The sequence below is a fragment of the Leptonotus elevatus genome, chromosome 7 (genome assembly GCF_054856555.1).
Source record: "Leptonotus elevatus isolate MCC_2025b chromosome 7, RoL_Lele_1.0, whole genome shotgun sequence".
Taxonomy (NCBI): Eukaryota; Metazoa; Chordata; class Actinopteri; order Syngnathiformes; family Syngnathidae; genus Leptonotus; species Leptonotus elevatus.
In genome coordinates, this window is record NC_141245.1 from 21,537,221 (window position 1) to 21,552,937 (window position 15,717).

The 15,717-nt window shown below is 42.9% G+C and overlaps 1 protein-coding gene across 7 annotated transcripts; it reads left to right on the forward strand.

Annotated features, from left to right (window-relative positions):
- Nucleotides 1-85: 85 nt before the first annotated feature.
- On the forward strand, nt 86-15,580 carry cep295 (centrosomal protein 295). 7 transcript variants are annotated; one of them, XM_086081509.1, is made up of 30 exons: nt 86-432; nt 1,224-1,424; nt 1,597-1,721; nt 1,796-1,889; nt 2,185-2,301; nt 2,371-2,511; nt 3,028-3,211; nt 3,998-4,156; nt 4,656-4,961; nt 5,162-5,259; nt 5,400-5,600; nt 5,676-5,740; nt 6,232-7,474; nt 7,559-7,727; nt 7,874-7,990; nt 8,074-8,265; nt 8,475-8,593; nt 9,332-9,416; nt 9,517-9,687; nt 10,664-10,803; nt 11,510-11,912; nt 11,981-12,339; nt 12,986-13,150; nt 13,888-14,022; nt 14,094-14,151; nt 14,377-14,531; nt 14,748-14,937; nt 15,008-15,095; nt 15,290-15,389; nt 15,478-15,580. In XM_086081509.1, the coding sequence occupies exons 1-30, from the start codon at nt 334-336 to the stop codon at nt 15,517-15,519; spliced, it is 5,721 nt and encodes a 1,906-aa protein (XP_085937635.1). In that variant the 5' UTR covers nt 86-333; the 3' UTR covers nt 15,520-15,580. The 7 variants fall into 7 exon arrangements, with proteins under 7 accessions (XP_085937635.1, XP_085937636.1, XP_085937637.1 ...); XM_086081510.1 differs by having other exon boundaries at nt 6,232-6,778; nt 6,959-7,474; nt 15,290-15,580; XM_086081511.1 differs by having other exon boundaries at nt 5,165-5,259.
- Nucleotides 15,581-15,717: the final 137 nt, after the last annotated feature.

Genomic DNA, 15,717 nt, shown 5'->3' on the forward strand with positions numbered 1-15,717 from the left:
ATAATACTCTAAATAATACAACTTAGCGTCGCGACAAAGCACGCAAGCACGGCGGGATGTTTAAACAACCGGATGTGACGTTGTAACATTCAAAGCGAACTCTTGCGATCGCACAGATTTGTGTGCTGCAAGAATATGTCTTTTCATTTGAGTTGACTGCATCTTTAAAACGTATGCGTGTCAGCCACAACTTGATAAGACCCATTTTTTTTTCATATTACTCGCGTTTGAGTGGAGGGTCGTTGCGATCCTGCGAAGTTAACCAACTCGGGCTAATTAGCAGAGCTGCTAGCTGCCTATGTTGCTACAGAGAAATGTTTACGCTGAGAGACAATGGCGAGACGGATGGGAAAATTACGACTGAGCCCCAACGAAGAGGCCCAGTTGATACAAGAAGAAAGGGAAAGGAGGAGAATACTGCGAATACAACAGGTAAATGAGAACACAAGAGGATTTTGTTTCGCTTTTTGACGTCGCACTTTATTGTGACGTCTTATGTATGCAAGTGAAGTTAACCACGGTCGAAATCGGCATCGTTTTTGAGAGTCAAACATACATTTTCACGTTCTCAAACTCCCAATCGTCGTGTTGATCGGTTCGCTCCTGTCCAGCATTTTCCCAAGCATGCGAACTAATTGTGTTCTGCTCAACCAGTTACTGCACTTTCAAACTCACTTTACAAGTGAGATCAAGGGCAAGATCATGGACAGGATTTTACCTTTTTCCACGGAAGAGTGTCTCATTTGCAGAGTAAAAACAAAGCCAATGAAAAGCAAATGGTGAATAAAAGGTTTCCAACAGGCTAAAAACAGGTCCAGCGATAATGTTGTACAGTATCCCTTACAATAATATATTGGAATAAATTATGTGAGTTTTATAAATGGTTGCGGTTTTTCAGTCATTTGGGGCAGAAAATCGAAAAGAAGATGAACCAAAAGTACTGCGGACTTTGGGAATGAAGAGTTTAATAAAACTGTTGAAAAAGAGAATGCGGGTGGTGATTTGCATCGTGAATGAGCCAACAGGGTTAGGTCTTGCCAATTAATCTTTTATAAGTACTAGTACCAAAGACATAAATTACATTGACACTCCACTTCTAAAAAATGTTACGCTTCTTCTAGATTCTTTTTATTCTTAGGAATCAGGTGTTCTTGGTTACAAAAGAAACAATGTATCATTCTGTTAGTCTGTATTTGACACCCACCAACCTGTCCCTCTCCCAGGTTCGTGAGCAGCAGAAGTACTTTGCGCTGCAGACGCGGCAGAATGTTGAGCAGAGGCGCCAGCGTGAGCTGGAGCTGCTGGGACAGGAGCTGCGGGAGGAATGGGAGCAGCAGCAGAGGCAGAAACTGCGCACGCTGCAGATGCTGTACGAACAGAGTCTCCAAATGGTCGGCCAAGGACAGAGGATGGCCAAGGAAAATGTAATGCAATATGACATTATAAAATTCAGCTAGTTAACGTTTACGCAGGCGTCACTATTAGTGCGCAGATGTCAATGTTTGCACACACAAAAATCCTCAAACAATTTTCAAGAGAACAAGATACACAAAAAAGTGTCGCACTTTTATTGAAATCTCATTTGATCTGAAAAAGGAGCCTGATTTGACGGCCATAACTCAGAGGGAGGCGCTGAATCATACCAAAGCAGAGGAACGCTTTCGAGACGCCCTGAAGGAGCTCAAGTCGCAGAGGCTTAAAGACACCGAGATGCAAAGCCGGTAAGAATTTTTCCACTTTTGAGTGGACCAGAACAGTATGAGAAATGTGCTAATTGTTTTTGTTTCCTTTCTAGAACAATCAATGCTAGAAAGAAGGCGCTGGAGGTAGAAAAGGAGAGATCGACCAAAGTGGCCAACCTCCCGGCGCCTCCCCCAAATCCAATTCTGGTTAGTTGTACGTACTAAAAGGTTGTGTTTGAAATGGTGTGAAATGTTTAAACAAACTATATTTTGTTTAAATGTTTACTAGTAGGCCAAACTATAGTGAATTATATTGTTGCATGTCTTCAACTATACCTCAGTTTTGCTAGGCATTTTTTGGAAAAATATGGTACAACCCTAAAGGCATGCAACTCAACATTGGGACTTGCCTGTGTACTATAAAAAACAAAGAAACTTGGAAAAATGATCGCTTTAAAATCCACTGGTTTTACAGTAAACTGTATTGTCTTCTCCTTTCCAGCAAGCTTTTGAGTCCGGGAAATCTAACGTAGGAAATAAATCCGACGTCAGTGCCTTTGCGTCCACACGTTACCACATGTCCGCAGTCACGGTGGACCGGGAGGAGGACACGGAGCAGGTAAAACCCTTGTCGTTCATCGTATGTTCCTCTTTCGTGTAGTACTAAAAGTCATGTTGCAAAAAATAGGCAGATGCCCACGATGGAGCTGAGCTGGCGACGAAGAAGCTTCTGGACTTCCAGAGGGACGGCGAGAGGAAAAGAGCCGAGCAGATGGAGACAGCTCGTCTTCGAGGAAAAACGGCTCTGAGGAAAGAGCACCAAGCGCTGGTATGACTTTCCATGCACTTGTCATCACTGACCAATCTAAAATGTTGAAAATGGCTTACATGCTTTGATGATGCCATTTCAAATGGTTCAATAACCATGCAGTATTATTATTATTTTTTGGTCTCTTGAAAAGTGATGTGTTTGGATGTATGAAGATTTTGCTCAATGCCAGTGCTATGCAAAATAAATGGCTCTCCTTGCCCATCTTTGACGGCATAACAGTACTCATAGATTACCATTATCGGTAATTCATTTGGAAAGATTTCTATAATTTTGTAGTCCAAGTCATACGGTAGTAGAAAAAGTGTTGCTAGACAATCTTTATTCTAGGAGTGTGCCCTAGTCATTATATTAGCACACTAAATTTGTACTAGTGAGGACAAAAATCTTACAAGTACACAAATCTGACCAAATGCAGAATGTGTTAATTTCTTTGTATTTATTCATTCGTAAGGTACATGGTGGCCCGACACAGTGCCATATTGTTATCATCAGGCCCTGTTTTGACCCCTGCAGGACCGTGATCGACTTCTTGTTGAATTGGAGCACATGCAGCAGGCGGACATGCTGAGGAGGCGGCAGCAGGCTTTCCAGATGCCGCCACAGATGTTTCAGACGCCTCACAGGAGACAGGAGATGAAGGAGGACTTCCAAAGGGACATGGAGTTTGCCTTTGAGGACATGTACACCAGGGAAAGAAGTAAGAACCAGATACATCAAAATCGGTTGAAAAATGTAGTTCGTATCTTTCTTGCTTCAAGCCTAAAGGGGCCAAATTCATTATTTATTTATTTGTTTATTTTTTTTCACTGAAGCAATCCTCTTCACTCCCAGCTGTTTTACTGGATTTTGACTGATTTTGCAAGGACCACAGAATATTGTGTTCTATTGTTATAAAAACATGGAATACCAAAGGAAAGATTAGAGTCTCTTCTTTCACCAGGCAAAAAAAGATTCTAAATTTTTTTAATTTTTTCCATTTTGCAGCAATTAGCATTAGAATATAGCTATGGTTTATCATTATTCACAAATCTATTTAGAAATGTGAGTAGAATAGCTTTTTTTCAACATGGTCCCTGGTTGATCTCTTGCTCTGCTGACACCTGCTGGCCGTTTGTGTAATAACTTCCATTTCTTGAACCGTTCTTTGCAGTTGAGGCTGCATCAAAGCCTTTTGTATGCTCTAACATAAAAAAAAACTTATAAATATGTCTTTGGGACACTTCAAACATTTAAAGTAAAACACATTTATACGTTTTTGGGAGCAAATGAGTTAATCAGATTAATAATTGGGTATTGGAATTTTATTAGGCCAAATATCAGAATTGGCATCATCTTTGTGCTTCACGGAAAATAAAAACGCAACTAGGTTAATTTTATTTGTGAACTATGATTTCCGTATCTATGTTTTAGATATGGAATGGCTACATTCTGCATAACTAACTCACCTCAAACGATACAAGCTTTTTAATGTGCCTGATTCCAGAAATCAAAGGTGACCTGTTGGAACGGCTGGTCCCCGAACCTCTTCCTGTTATGTCCACTGACAGGCAAGACCCGGACCTGGATGTCACACTGGACGAGGCCATCACATCTGAACATGGAACGTCGACAATCGACACTGGATCGCAGGAATCTGCTTGTGGTACAATACAATAAATAAAAAAAAAACATCTTTTTTTTTTTTTTACTTAGAATGCACAGTAGATGCTTTGTGGACAGAATTAATTAAAGGTTTAATTGTGTACTAATTGGCCAAAAGTGGCACTAATAGTAAGGGAAAAACATTACTATTAAATAGGGGTGTCAAAATTAGGGCATTACAGTAATTTCTGGAGTATAAGGTGCACCTGACTATAAGCCGCGTTGGGTAAATTTGGGGAATACTCGTGTTTGTTTGTTACACATATATGCGGCACCTGACTAAGCCGCAGGTGTTTTAATGTTATCGCACTGGGTCATGCGATTAATTACGTAAAATAAATAATAATCGCCTGACACCCCTACTATTAAAACACCTGTCCTTCTGAGCTGAAATGACTTATCAGTGAAGGCAAAGTGCATACTAGTACGTGGACCTTAAGATGACTAAGGATATCGAATAAATGCTTAAATACCTTTCCATACCTCTTCTAAACTTGCAGTGGACACCATCAGAGCAGCTCCCAGACAGGCGCTGACAAATCTCCTCGATCGCATCAGGAACCAAAGGAATGAGTCGGCAAGCCACAACGGCGGTATCACTGATGCCCATTCTCTCGTCACCGTTGCCAGCCGGGTCTCAGAGTGGGACGCAGAAGTGATCCCAGAGCGGGATGCCGTCGTCGGGCCTGAGGGAGTTGCGGAGAGGGACGCGCTCGCCGATAAAGAGGCGATCTCGGAGCGAGAGACGACCATCGACACGGGTTCCCTCAGCAGCCAGCCCACCCGACCTCCATCGTTATCTCAAGGTAATGATGTATTTAAAATGTTTCACTTTGGGCTAAGAGATAAATTCCGGTAAATTTTTGTACTTTTTGGTTGGGCTGGATCTGTCCAAATTTCATAAATAACTATGACGCAATCAACACGCTGTGGATAAAAAAAGAACATTAAAAAAAATTTATTTGCGTTTTCCGTGACAAACCAGGGTTTCTTTTGTTTCTGTAAGCAGTGAAGCAAACTGGTCAGCCAGTCCCAGCAGAAACTCCACACCGAGATGCCCTTTCCTCCAAAATCTTGGAATTTGAAGCAGAGCGAAAGAAAAGGGTAAGGGATCATTCAGGGACTGGTAGTCCACTTTGTGGAGAATCATTTTTTCCACTAATGATTTTTTTTTTACAGTGCATTTTGCTTTTCGTTTTAATTCCTTAGGTGAGCCTTGTTCTTGACTTTTTCTTCTTCTGCAGGAGATGGAGCTGGAGAAGGAGAAACAGCAGCAGATGGCCCTGCTACAGGAGCTGGAAGACCAGAAGGCCCAATTGGAGCAGATGCTGCTTGAGGCTCAGCAGGAAGAAAAACACCCGAAAGCTGACGTGATCCAAGAAATCCCTCTTAACGAAGCAGAGGTACCGCCGGTTCGTGGCCAGGAAGTTTACCAACGTCCAGAGGTAAGCTGATGTTTGAGTACGATTTTTTAATTTTTTTTATTTCTGTCATGACTCATTTCTGGATTGATACAACAGCTGCTAATTCCTGAGCACACCCAAAAAATCCGAGAATGTCAAGAGCGCCTTCTGGAGCAAAACAGGTGTGTTACATTAAACCTCATTAAAACTTACATAATTGTTGTGACCTTCCCTAAAATGTGTTTGTAATTGCATTTTGTATCGTTCTCAAAGAGAAGCCATGCTAATTGCTAAGCTAACCTAAAGCCTGTACGAAATTTATATTTGTGTTTGAAATTGCCCCACTGAAAATATTTCAGGAAAATGCAGTTTGCTACAATGCACATGTGAATGTAAGAAAAAAAACCAGTTCATTTCATTCAAAAAGAAAATCAGTAGTTTATAAATAAATTGAATAAAACTGCTTCATGTCCCTGGGATTAGCCTGCAAAAATAAGCTCCTCAATATTAGAAGGTTTCTACACAAATAAAGTCATTGATTAGCCCACTTTGATTAAACCCACTTTTTGAACACGTTGTGAACATATTTGAACACCTAAAATGTATAGAAAATGTCTTCAAGGTCTTCTAGTGTCTGATTCGTTTTCCATCTTTATTATTTGCCAACTTAAAGAATTCATCAGCAGTCTATGGACCTGGCTCGACGGCACCTGGAAGAATACCAGCGAGCTCTTCAGAGTCGTCACAACGTGGCCACTCCGCCGCCTCCTCTGCATTTACCCTCCGCAAAGCCACAAATTGCTGCCGAGGTTACCTCACGAGGATCCGCTGGTCCATCCTCGCCACCCAGTCTTCCCTCATCCAGTGTCAGCCTTGTTTCCAGCCTGCATCCTGCAGAACCCTTTGAAAGTTTAAACATGTTTAGACACCAGACGCAGGACGTCTCCGATCCTGCACTTTTGACGCGAAAAGTTGTTTTGAAAGTTGCAGAGCGAGCTCGAATCCAGTCGGCCACCACGACGTCACATCCTTCTAAAGCGGCCATCAGAAAGGTACTTCCTCCTGAAGTGGTCACCAGAGAGTTACTTCCTCCTGAAGTGGTCACCAAAGTGCCAAGTCCTCCTCCTAAAATAATCACTAGAGAGCCAGTTCCTCGTAAACTTGTCACGACACAGCCAATTCCTCCTCGAGTGAGCGCCGCAGAGCCACGTCCTCCTCAAGTGGTCACCAGAGAGTCACTCCCATTTAATGTGGTCACCAGAGAGTCACTCCCATTTAATGTGGTCACCAGAGAGTCACTCCCATTTAATGTGGTCACCAGAGAGTCACTCCCATTTAATGTGGTCACCAGAGAGTCACTCCCATTTAATGTGGTCACCAGAGAGTCACTCCCATTTAATGTGGTCACCAGAGAGTCACTCCCATTTAATATGGTCACCAGAGAGTCACTCAGTCTTAAACCAGTCACCAGAGACCCGATTCCTCAAGTGGTCGCCACCGAACCATCTCCTCCTCAAGTGGTCACAAGAAAGTCTCTTCCTCCTAAACCAGTCACCGCAGAATCGCTCCCTCTTAACATGGTCGCCATAGAGTCACATCATCCTAAACCAGTCACCAGAGAAGTCCTTCCTCCTCAAGCGGTCATCAGAGAGTCCTTCACTCTTAAACCACTCGCCACAGAGGTTGTCTCTTCCAAAGCGGTCACCGCCAGCTTTCCATTCCGGCCCATCCAAACGGTCACGGAGAAACACCCTCCGCAGTTTGGATCACCTGTAGGAGACGTTTCAGACCAGCAGAGGCGGCAGGATGGCGAGAGGAAAAGCCTTGACGAGCTGCGACAAAAACAGCGAGAAAGCTTGGAGATCCTGAGACAGCAAAAAGAAACTTTGCGGGCTCTGATGCATGTCGATGCGCAGGTGAGTTTAGTCCATGGCTGTCGATGTCAATTCATCCCCCGTTGCTGCTGTTGTGAAATACCATCGCTCGTTTCCAACTCGCAGCCACACAGCGAAGTCTCGGCCCCAGAGGACACCGGTCAAACCCGCTTGGAACTACTTTCCTCCCTGCTCAAAATCATAGAAAAATCGAATGGGGGGAGTTTGTCCCACTCGGGGCATCTGCAGGCAAAAGACACCCCAAGTCTTCAATTCCCTTCCACCAGTGAGACAGGTAACGGAGTGTGTTGCATTGCATTCTTTATATTTATAGAACGCACTATTGTGGATGTTGACCTCATACCTTTACCTACATTTTCTGCTACGTAGTCCCCACAACTACCAGGATTTCACTTTGCGTTGTTACTTGATTCTCTCCAGCCTCTCGAGCAGCAAAACCCCCCGTGACCCGCGTCCGGCTCGACGTGATGAGGAAACGGCACGAGCTCAGCGCCATTCAGGAAGTCGAGACGCCGGTGGACACCAGCCAGGTGACGGGTCAGTACCAGATTTCGTCGCCATACCAAAATTCTATCTTTGGTAAACCTGTATTGAGTATTTGACACGGTTTCTGCTCTCAGGTCCAGAGGATGTTTTCTCTGTGCCACAACATGCAATGGATTGGTCTCTGCAGGAGTCGTATGAATCCCCTGTAAGCACCCAACAGAGTCTCCAGACCTCCTCCATGTCAAGTTCAAGGAGGTCCACTCCATCACTCTGTCGAGAAAAGCCGGCGATGGGGACCGGAACATCCCCAGACACTTCTGAGCATGGTAAGTAAAGTGCTATTTGTATTTATTAATTTTTTGCCACTCGGAGGCACCTGATTTTTTGTCTCTTTGAGCATCGATCAATGATCTTTGTGGCGACCCATTTCTTCATTGACAACCACGCTATGTTTTTGTGGTTCAGCTAAATTAATACAGTCCGCGATTTTCCGTTCCAATCGGGTTCAATCAAAAATGGAATTCCTGTCTTCCAGGTTCATACCACCGGCTCTCATCTGACTCCGAGAGGGGAGTTGAGTACTTTGGCCCGCCACTCACGATCAGCAGCACCCTCCCAGATCATACCAGGCCACCAGGAGAGGCAAGTCAATTGGTAGGGCTGTTATTTCAACTCAAGGGGTGCCAATTTATCCAGGTACACTTCTCAAGCCCTCTGAGGTTCACAAGTCAAGTCAAACATGAACGCCATGGCAATATCTGCCTTGGCATGTGATTATGCCTGAGAAGCTTTTCCTCTTGTCTTCCTGTGTCTGTGTTTGTTTGTTTGTCTGTCTGTCTGTGTGTGCGTGTGTTGTCTTTTTGTCTGTACTGAGCGATGATGTAAACAAAATTACCTGAGGTGTATTTTACAACAAAATACATTTCATGAAGGTTTCTACACTTGAACTGAGCTCAGTGTCCGTATGTGTGTTTAATGTTGTGTGTGTGTGTGCGTATGTATGTGTGTGTGTGTGTGAGAGAGAGAGAGAGTCTTGAATGTGTTTTTGTGTACTGAGTGATGATGTCAAACTCCCTGACCTGAAGTGTATTTTCAACTAAAAATACATTTTTATGAGGGTTTCTACACTTGAACTGAGCTCAGTTGCTTTGCGTGTCTGTTTAATCTTGACCAAGTTAGTGTTTTTGTGGGAGGGGTTAAAACTCTTTTTTTCTTTTTTTTTACGAACTTTAGAAGCATATTATTTGATCTCTCTATATTGTAGTGTATCAATAGAGATTACTGTATTCCCCTATGATAAATGTTGGTACGCTAAATTACTATTAGTAAAGGTGAATATATAATATAACTCATTCATCCAGCGCCTACCCTAACTAAATGTGTTTTTGTCAGTCTGCACATGGACCTCCTGATCTGGAAAGCCTGTCAACCCTATCCACTGGTAGCTACATCACTACTGATCCAGAGGCCAACGCAGGTGAGAAATCGCTCCTAAAATTGGTGGACTGAAGTCCGACTCGGGTCATGCGTCTCAAGTCTCTCCTCTGATCCAAAACCCGTCTTTGTGTCGTTATTAGGTACATCTCCAACCCTTGGCGCCGCGGAGACTTTTCGACTTGGCACCTCTTCCACTTCTGCTGCAGGCCAGCCCCAACCGGCTGTGTTCAGCGACAGCAACGTCCAGCGCATCATCGACCAATATGCCAAAGAGCTCGACGTCTCTTTAAGCGCCGCGGGTAAAAGCACAGGTACAGCGTGCGAAGCTGCTTCCAAGTGGTCCGATTTTATTCACTATGGTACACTTGGAGCTGGAGTGGGAAAGAGAGTACTTCAGATTGATTGATTTAAAAATTGGGCCAGGTAATAATAGAATACCGGTAGATTGAAAAAAACATTTTGTTTTATTTAATTATAATTAACTAAACAACATTCAGATGAAAAAATGTGTATGTAAATTATTTACACAGAAATAATAATAATAAATGAAGAAATACATTTTTATTCACCAGTTTTGGGGTGGGGGAAATGTCTAAATGAATGCTACATTAACTCATTCACTCCCAGCCATTTTCACTGAAGCAACCCCCTTCGCTCCCGGCTGTTTTACTGTATTGTGACTGATTTTGCAAGGCCCACAGAATATTGTGTTCTTTTGCTATAAAAACATGGAACCTACCAAAAGAAAGATTAGAGTCTCTTCTTTCACCAGGAAAAAAAAGTATATTTTTGTATTAGTGTTTCCGTTTTCCAGCAATTAGCATCAGAATAAAGCTAAGTTTCATGATTATTCACGTTCCTGTTGAAAACGCTGGCAAAAAGAGCTTGTTGCAATTTGGCCCTGGCTGAGCTCTTATACTCTGTTGCCACCTGCTGGTCGTTTTTTGTAATAACTACCATTGCTTTAAGCGACGTCTTCAGGTCAGAAGTTGCATCAAAGCCTTCTATGTGTCCCCCCCCCCCCATAAAACGTATAAATTCGTTTTTGGTAATACTAAAACACGTATTTATACATTTTTGGCGTTGAATGAGTAATGCCAATTACCTTATGTACCCCTAAATTCCATAGGGATCAAAAAGTTAGGACATAGAGCATTCTTAGGAGAATAGTTGTATTTGTTCAAGAAAACAAGTTGTGGTCTTAACAAGAACAAAAAAGTTTTTTTGTCTGTATAAAAAGTTCCAAATCCTGTGAGAATAATCGTATGCAATTTTCCCTGTCTGCAGATAACGAAGGCTCCGTTTCAGAAGAGCTTCACTCCTCACTTTCCCAGCAGTCTTTACACCAAGTCTCTGAGAGGCGAGGGGAGGACGACGAAGCATCTTGCGTGGCTCTTCCCCCTCAAGCCGCCCGCGCAAGTGCAACGGTCAGTGAGCCGTAAAGCCGTCTGAAAGGCTTTACATGTATTTACTATTTTATATTGGTTTGAGTCATCTTGTAACTTGACTTAAAGTGTATTTTATTCAGGAAAGAAAAAAAAACAGTTTGTGAAGGTTTCTCCACTTGAACTGATCTTGGTGAATTAACATTATGCCATTTAAGCTCAATATTGTTTGTTTCCAATAGGGATGTAAATTTAATTTAAATTGACATGGTAATGTCGTAGAATGCAGTTTTTAAATTGCAAAGGCTGCAATTTTTTGGGGGGATGGGAGTGGGAAAGCGTCATTACGGACATTTTTTTAAATATAGATATTTATATAGTGTCTAGATAGGTTCAGTACTTAACTCATTCACTCCCAGCCCTTTTCACAGAAGCAACCCCCTTTGCCCCCGGCTGTTTTACTGGATTTTGACTTATTTTGCAAGGCCCACAGAATACTGTATTGTGTTCTATTGCTATAAAAACTTACCTAATAAAAGAAAGATTAGAGTCTCTTCTTTCATCAGGAAATAAGTGTATTTCTATCTGTTTCCGTTTTGCAGCAATTAGCATTAGAATAGAGCTAAGGACCTTGAGAAAAAGAATTGCATATTAAATGGGAATATTGAGGAGGAATTTTTATTTTTATTTTTCATAATAAGTCTGTCCAATTATCTTTTTTTTTCTTTCTCTCTTGTTTATCTTCCAGAATCGTGACCAGACGGTCCACCCAATCCTGGAGCCGCTCTCAGTCTACGATGATCAGGACTCGTTCAGACCTCTAACCGGTCAAGTGGGCGATCAGTCCTCCTGCCTCCTCCCCGACCAAAGAGAAACCACCATGGAGTGGCTGGTGGGTCAGCCGTCGGCGTACTCGTCCATGATCGGCCCGCCACCTTCTGCCGGATTGGACTTGACCCTGAGTCGCATCATGGAACAAGTCTCCCAAGAATCAAGCCAGCGTTGGCGGAGTGGCGAGCGGGACCTTTGTGCCGGTCAGTTGACGTCTCGGACAGAACAGTCGTGGTTGGACGAGCGTCCGGAGGAGAGCCCGATGAGACCGCTTGTCGGGGTGTTGGACATGTCTTCTGGCCAGGACACTGGAAGCTCAGGTTTGAGGATTTAAGAGGCACTTTTAAAAAGCCAGAGGCAACACGACTCATTGCATTTGCTTTTTTAGGTGAAAGAACTGGCGTAGGTCTCAGTGCCTTGACGGAGGCCACCATACCTCCGTTTCCATCATTACCTCCCGAAGCCTCCTATCATGCTTCCGTCCCTGGTCTGAATCCACTCACGCCCGACGCACACTCGTTTCACCCCCTCCCGGTCGAGGTCACCAACAACGAGACGGCGGACCCGTCCGCCGCATTTGCTGACTCCTCCAACGGTCATCTCTCGAGCGGCGAGTTCAGCATGTTGCCGCATTCTGACTTGCCGTCACAAGGTGACGCCTCTGAGAGCGAGCTGTCCACCGAGGGCTTGAGGACGGAGGAGGGCTCCCGCCAGAGGTCCACTTGGCATTGCGGCGACTCTCCGCAGGTCGTGTGTGATTATTATTATTATTATTTTTTAATATACTTTTTGGGGGTGGGAATCGATTCAGAATTAATTTTCGATTAAAAAAAGATTTTTGATTCAAAATGATTTGACTGACAATGATTTTTGCTTCAATTTATAGATGTTCAAGGAATCGTAATTATCTATTCCAGTCCGATTCGCTAATGCTAATTGGCGCGCTACTCGCGGCGCTTTTATCACTCAAAAGAACGGCTCCATGCTGAAAAAAGAAAACTTTTATTGGAACAACTTGACCGTGACTTTTTCCTTCTACTCTCTAATGTGGCTACAACTTAACAGTGTATCAGACTGTGTGGAGCCACACTGCCCCTAAGTGGCCAAATTGGGTACAACATGAACAGCGCTCCCAATAAAGGCACATATAAACAATGGGAAGACAGTATAAAATAATTTCAATAAAATCTATTTTGGGGCATTTAAAATCGATTCTGAATCGTACTGAATGATTCTCATAAGAATCGATTTTTGGGCACACCCCTAATACTAAGTTAGTTTTTGCGTTTTTGTGTATTTTTTTAGTTACCTATGTCTTTTTTTTCCATGTATACCTTCACCTAAATAGGCCTAACAGTAATTAAGTAAGTATTTTGGTCCTTTCTGATTTCAGGTTTTACGGTTCTCGCAATCTGACGCGAGCAACACTTCGTCTGCATACATCATACTGTCAGAGGAAGACGTAGAAGAAGAGCATCAGCGAGTGGAAGTTCCAATTGCAGAAGTGAAGCCGGAGCACAGTTTGAACCTGAGGATGGGACTCACTGCTAAGCTGCTGGTACGTTTTTATTAGTGGTGTGCCAAAAAATCGATTCTCATAAGAATCACGATTCTCATTTAGTACGATTCAGAATCGATTTTAAATGTCCCAAAATCGATTTTATTTAAATTATTTTATACTGTCTTGCCTTTGTCTGTGTGTGCCTTTATTTGGAGCGCTGTTCATGTTGTACCCAATTTGACCACTTAGGGGCAGTGTATTTCCATATCTCATACCCTGTTAAGTTGTAGCCACATTAGAGAGTAGAAGGAAAAAGTCACGATCAAATTATTCCAATAAAAGTTTCTTTGCAGTGTGGAGCCGTTCTTTTGAGTGATAAAAGTGCAGCGAGTAGCGCGCTAATTAGCATTAGCGAGTCAGACTGGAGTAGATAATTAAAAAAAATTGCATATCTATAGATTAAAGCAGAAATCATTGTCAAGCAAATCATTTCGAATCGAAAATCGATTCTGAATCGAATCGCAGACCCAAAAATAGAAATCGAATCGTGAGACATTAAAAGATTCCCACCCCTAGTTTTTATGCTGCCTGATTGTGGACACATCTTTTGTTTGTGTCTGTGTGTGCCTTTTTTTGGTCATTCTCCCAAATAGGACCAACTGTATCGGGTTTGATAATTGCATTTGTGTATTTTTTTTTTTTTTTTTTTTTACCTCAACGCTGCAATTTGTGATGCCTGATTTTCATTGGGCCTGCAGCAATGGCAATAAAATTTTATTTCATTCTATTTCCAGGAAGCAGGCAGTACAGAGGGCATCCTGGAGCAGTCCGAAATAACACTGTTGAGCTTGACGGACACCACGCTGCAGGACAGCATGGCGCCTGAGGAAGAAGTAAGGTGGGAGGAGGAAGAACAGAAAAACCTTGAGGTACTTGTGTTGCCATTCTAGAACCTTCTCAGTTCTATCTTACATATAAACTTCTTGTTCTCTTATCGTAGGAGTGCCAAACAACCATAATGGAGGAGCCTTCAGAGGACCAGAGCCCAACACATGCTGGTAAAGTCCACCATTTTTTAGCATTCCAATATAGTGTGGGAAAGACCAAGTCCTGAAAATCCAGAGTAATTGACACACACTCTCTTAAAAAGGTTTGTTATTACCTATAGTGGCAAAAAAACTACTTTGTCAAAATGAAGCTCCTCAACTCACGTTACTTGAAGGTGTTCAAGTAATTTCTATCTGTTCAGAAGTTTACCATCTGATCTTTTTTTCTGGCATCAGGCGTGCTCCTCGAGTTCAACTGGGGGTCTCGGCAGCAGGGGGTCTTTGAGGAGAAGCGCCAAGCCCTACAGGAGCGGTCGGCCCGCCGGGCGGAGCAAGTCAAGGCTAAAGGAGTGCTGGCCAGGACTGGAGGGGCGGCGGCGGAGGGCGGCAAGGTTATTATATAGAACCAAAACTACTGAAATAACTAAAACTAAAATTTACTTAATATGAAAAAAAATTTACATTTACAAAACCTCTTGCACCCAACAAATACCTCACACTAAAAACAAAAAAAATTGCTCCAAAATCTAATTAAAACTGACTGAATTTGGAAAACAAAAGTCAAAAGTAATTAAAAAGTAGCTCTCATTATTATAACCCTGCTGCAGCTTCCGTCGGCCCACCGGACAGAACAAGTCAAGGGTAAAGCGGCGCCGGGCAAGACTGGAGCGGCGGTGGCAGAGGTCGGCGTGCACTTCGGGGAACGTCTTCCGCAGACTCGACATGGAGCCAAAGTTGACAAGTCCATACCGGCAAAGTCCACTATGGTCAAGCAAATCAAGTCCCCGACTCCTCCAGGTCGAAAATGGGATGAGATGGTAGATAGAACTTGGTGCCCCAGAAGTTGAGTATTCATTTGTTTTTCTAGCAGTGAGCACGTCAACAAAGCTGAACAAGCAAAGCCAAGTCAAGAAAAGCAAACCAGAAGTTGCCGAGATGCACAGACGAACTCAGAGGTACTTCGTTTTTTTTGGGTTTTTTTTTTTTAAAGGAGACACTGCACATTTTTGGCAATTTCAAACACCACTAGGGGCTTTACGGTTTAATGGCATTTCAATGTGGGGAAAAAATTATTTGACATACAACTACATTGAGTTACAAGCTTGGTCACGGAACAAATTCAACTGTTTAATTAAATGTAATCTTTCAGACTTTACCAGCAGCTGGAGGAGGTGAAGCAGCGGAAGGCGGTCCAGAGCCAACAGGAGGCTTACGCCAGCAACAGACAGAAAGCCAAAGCCTTCCACATCGTAAACCATCACACTCACAAGTTGTTGTTTTTTGAGCCATTACACTCCGTTCACTCATCTGACGCAAAATGTTTTGTTTCCCGCACAGAAAACCCTCCAGAAGCTCCGTGGCAAGCAGACTTGTGAATGAGCGACTCTGAATGTACTTTTATACCTGTGTAAATGTTTTTATGAATAAAACTTTTAACTTATTCAAAGATCATGGCGCCTTATGACATAGGACAGTTGTCCTTGAACTTTTTTACACCGAGTGGTGACATGAGGCAGCAAAGTACAAGGAGCGTCTCATGAACATAAAATATGTTTACAAGGCTTCAACATGACTTTT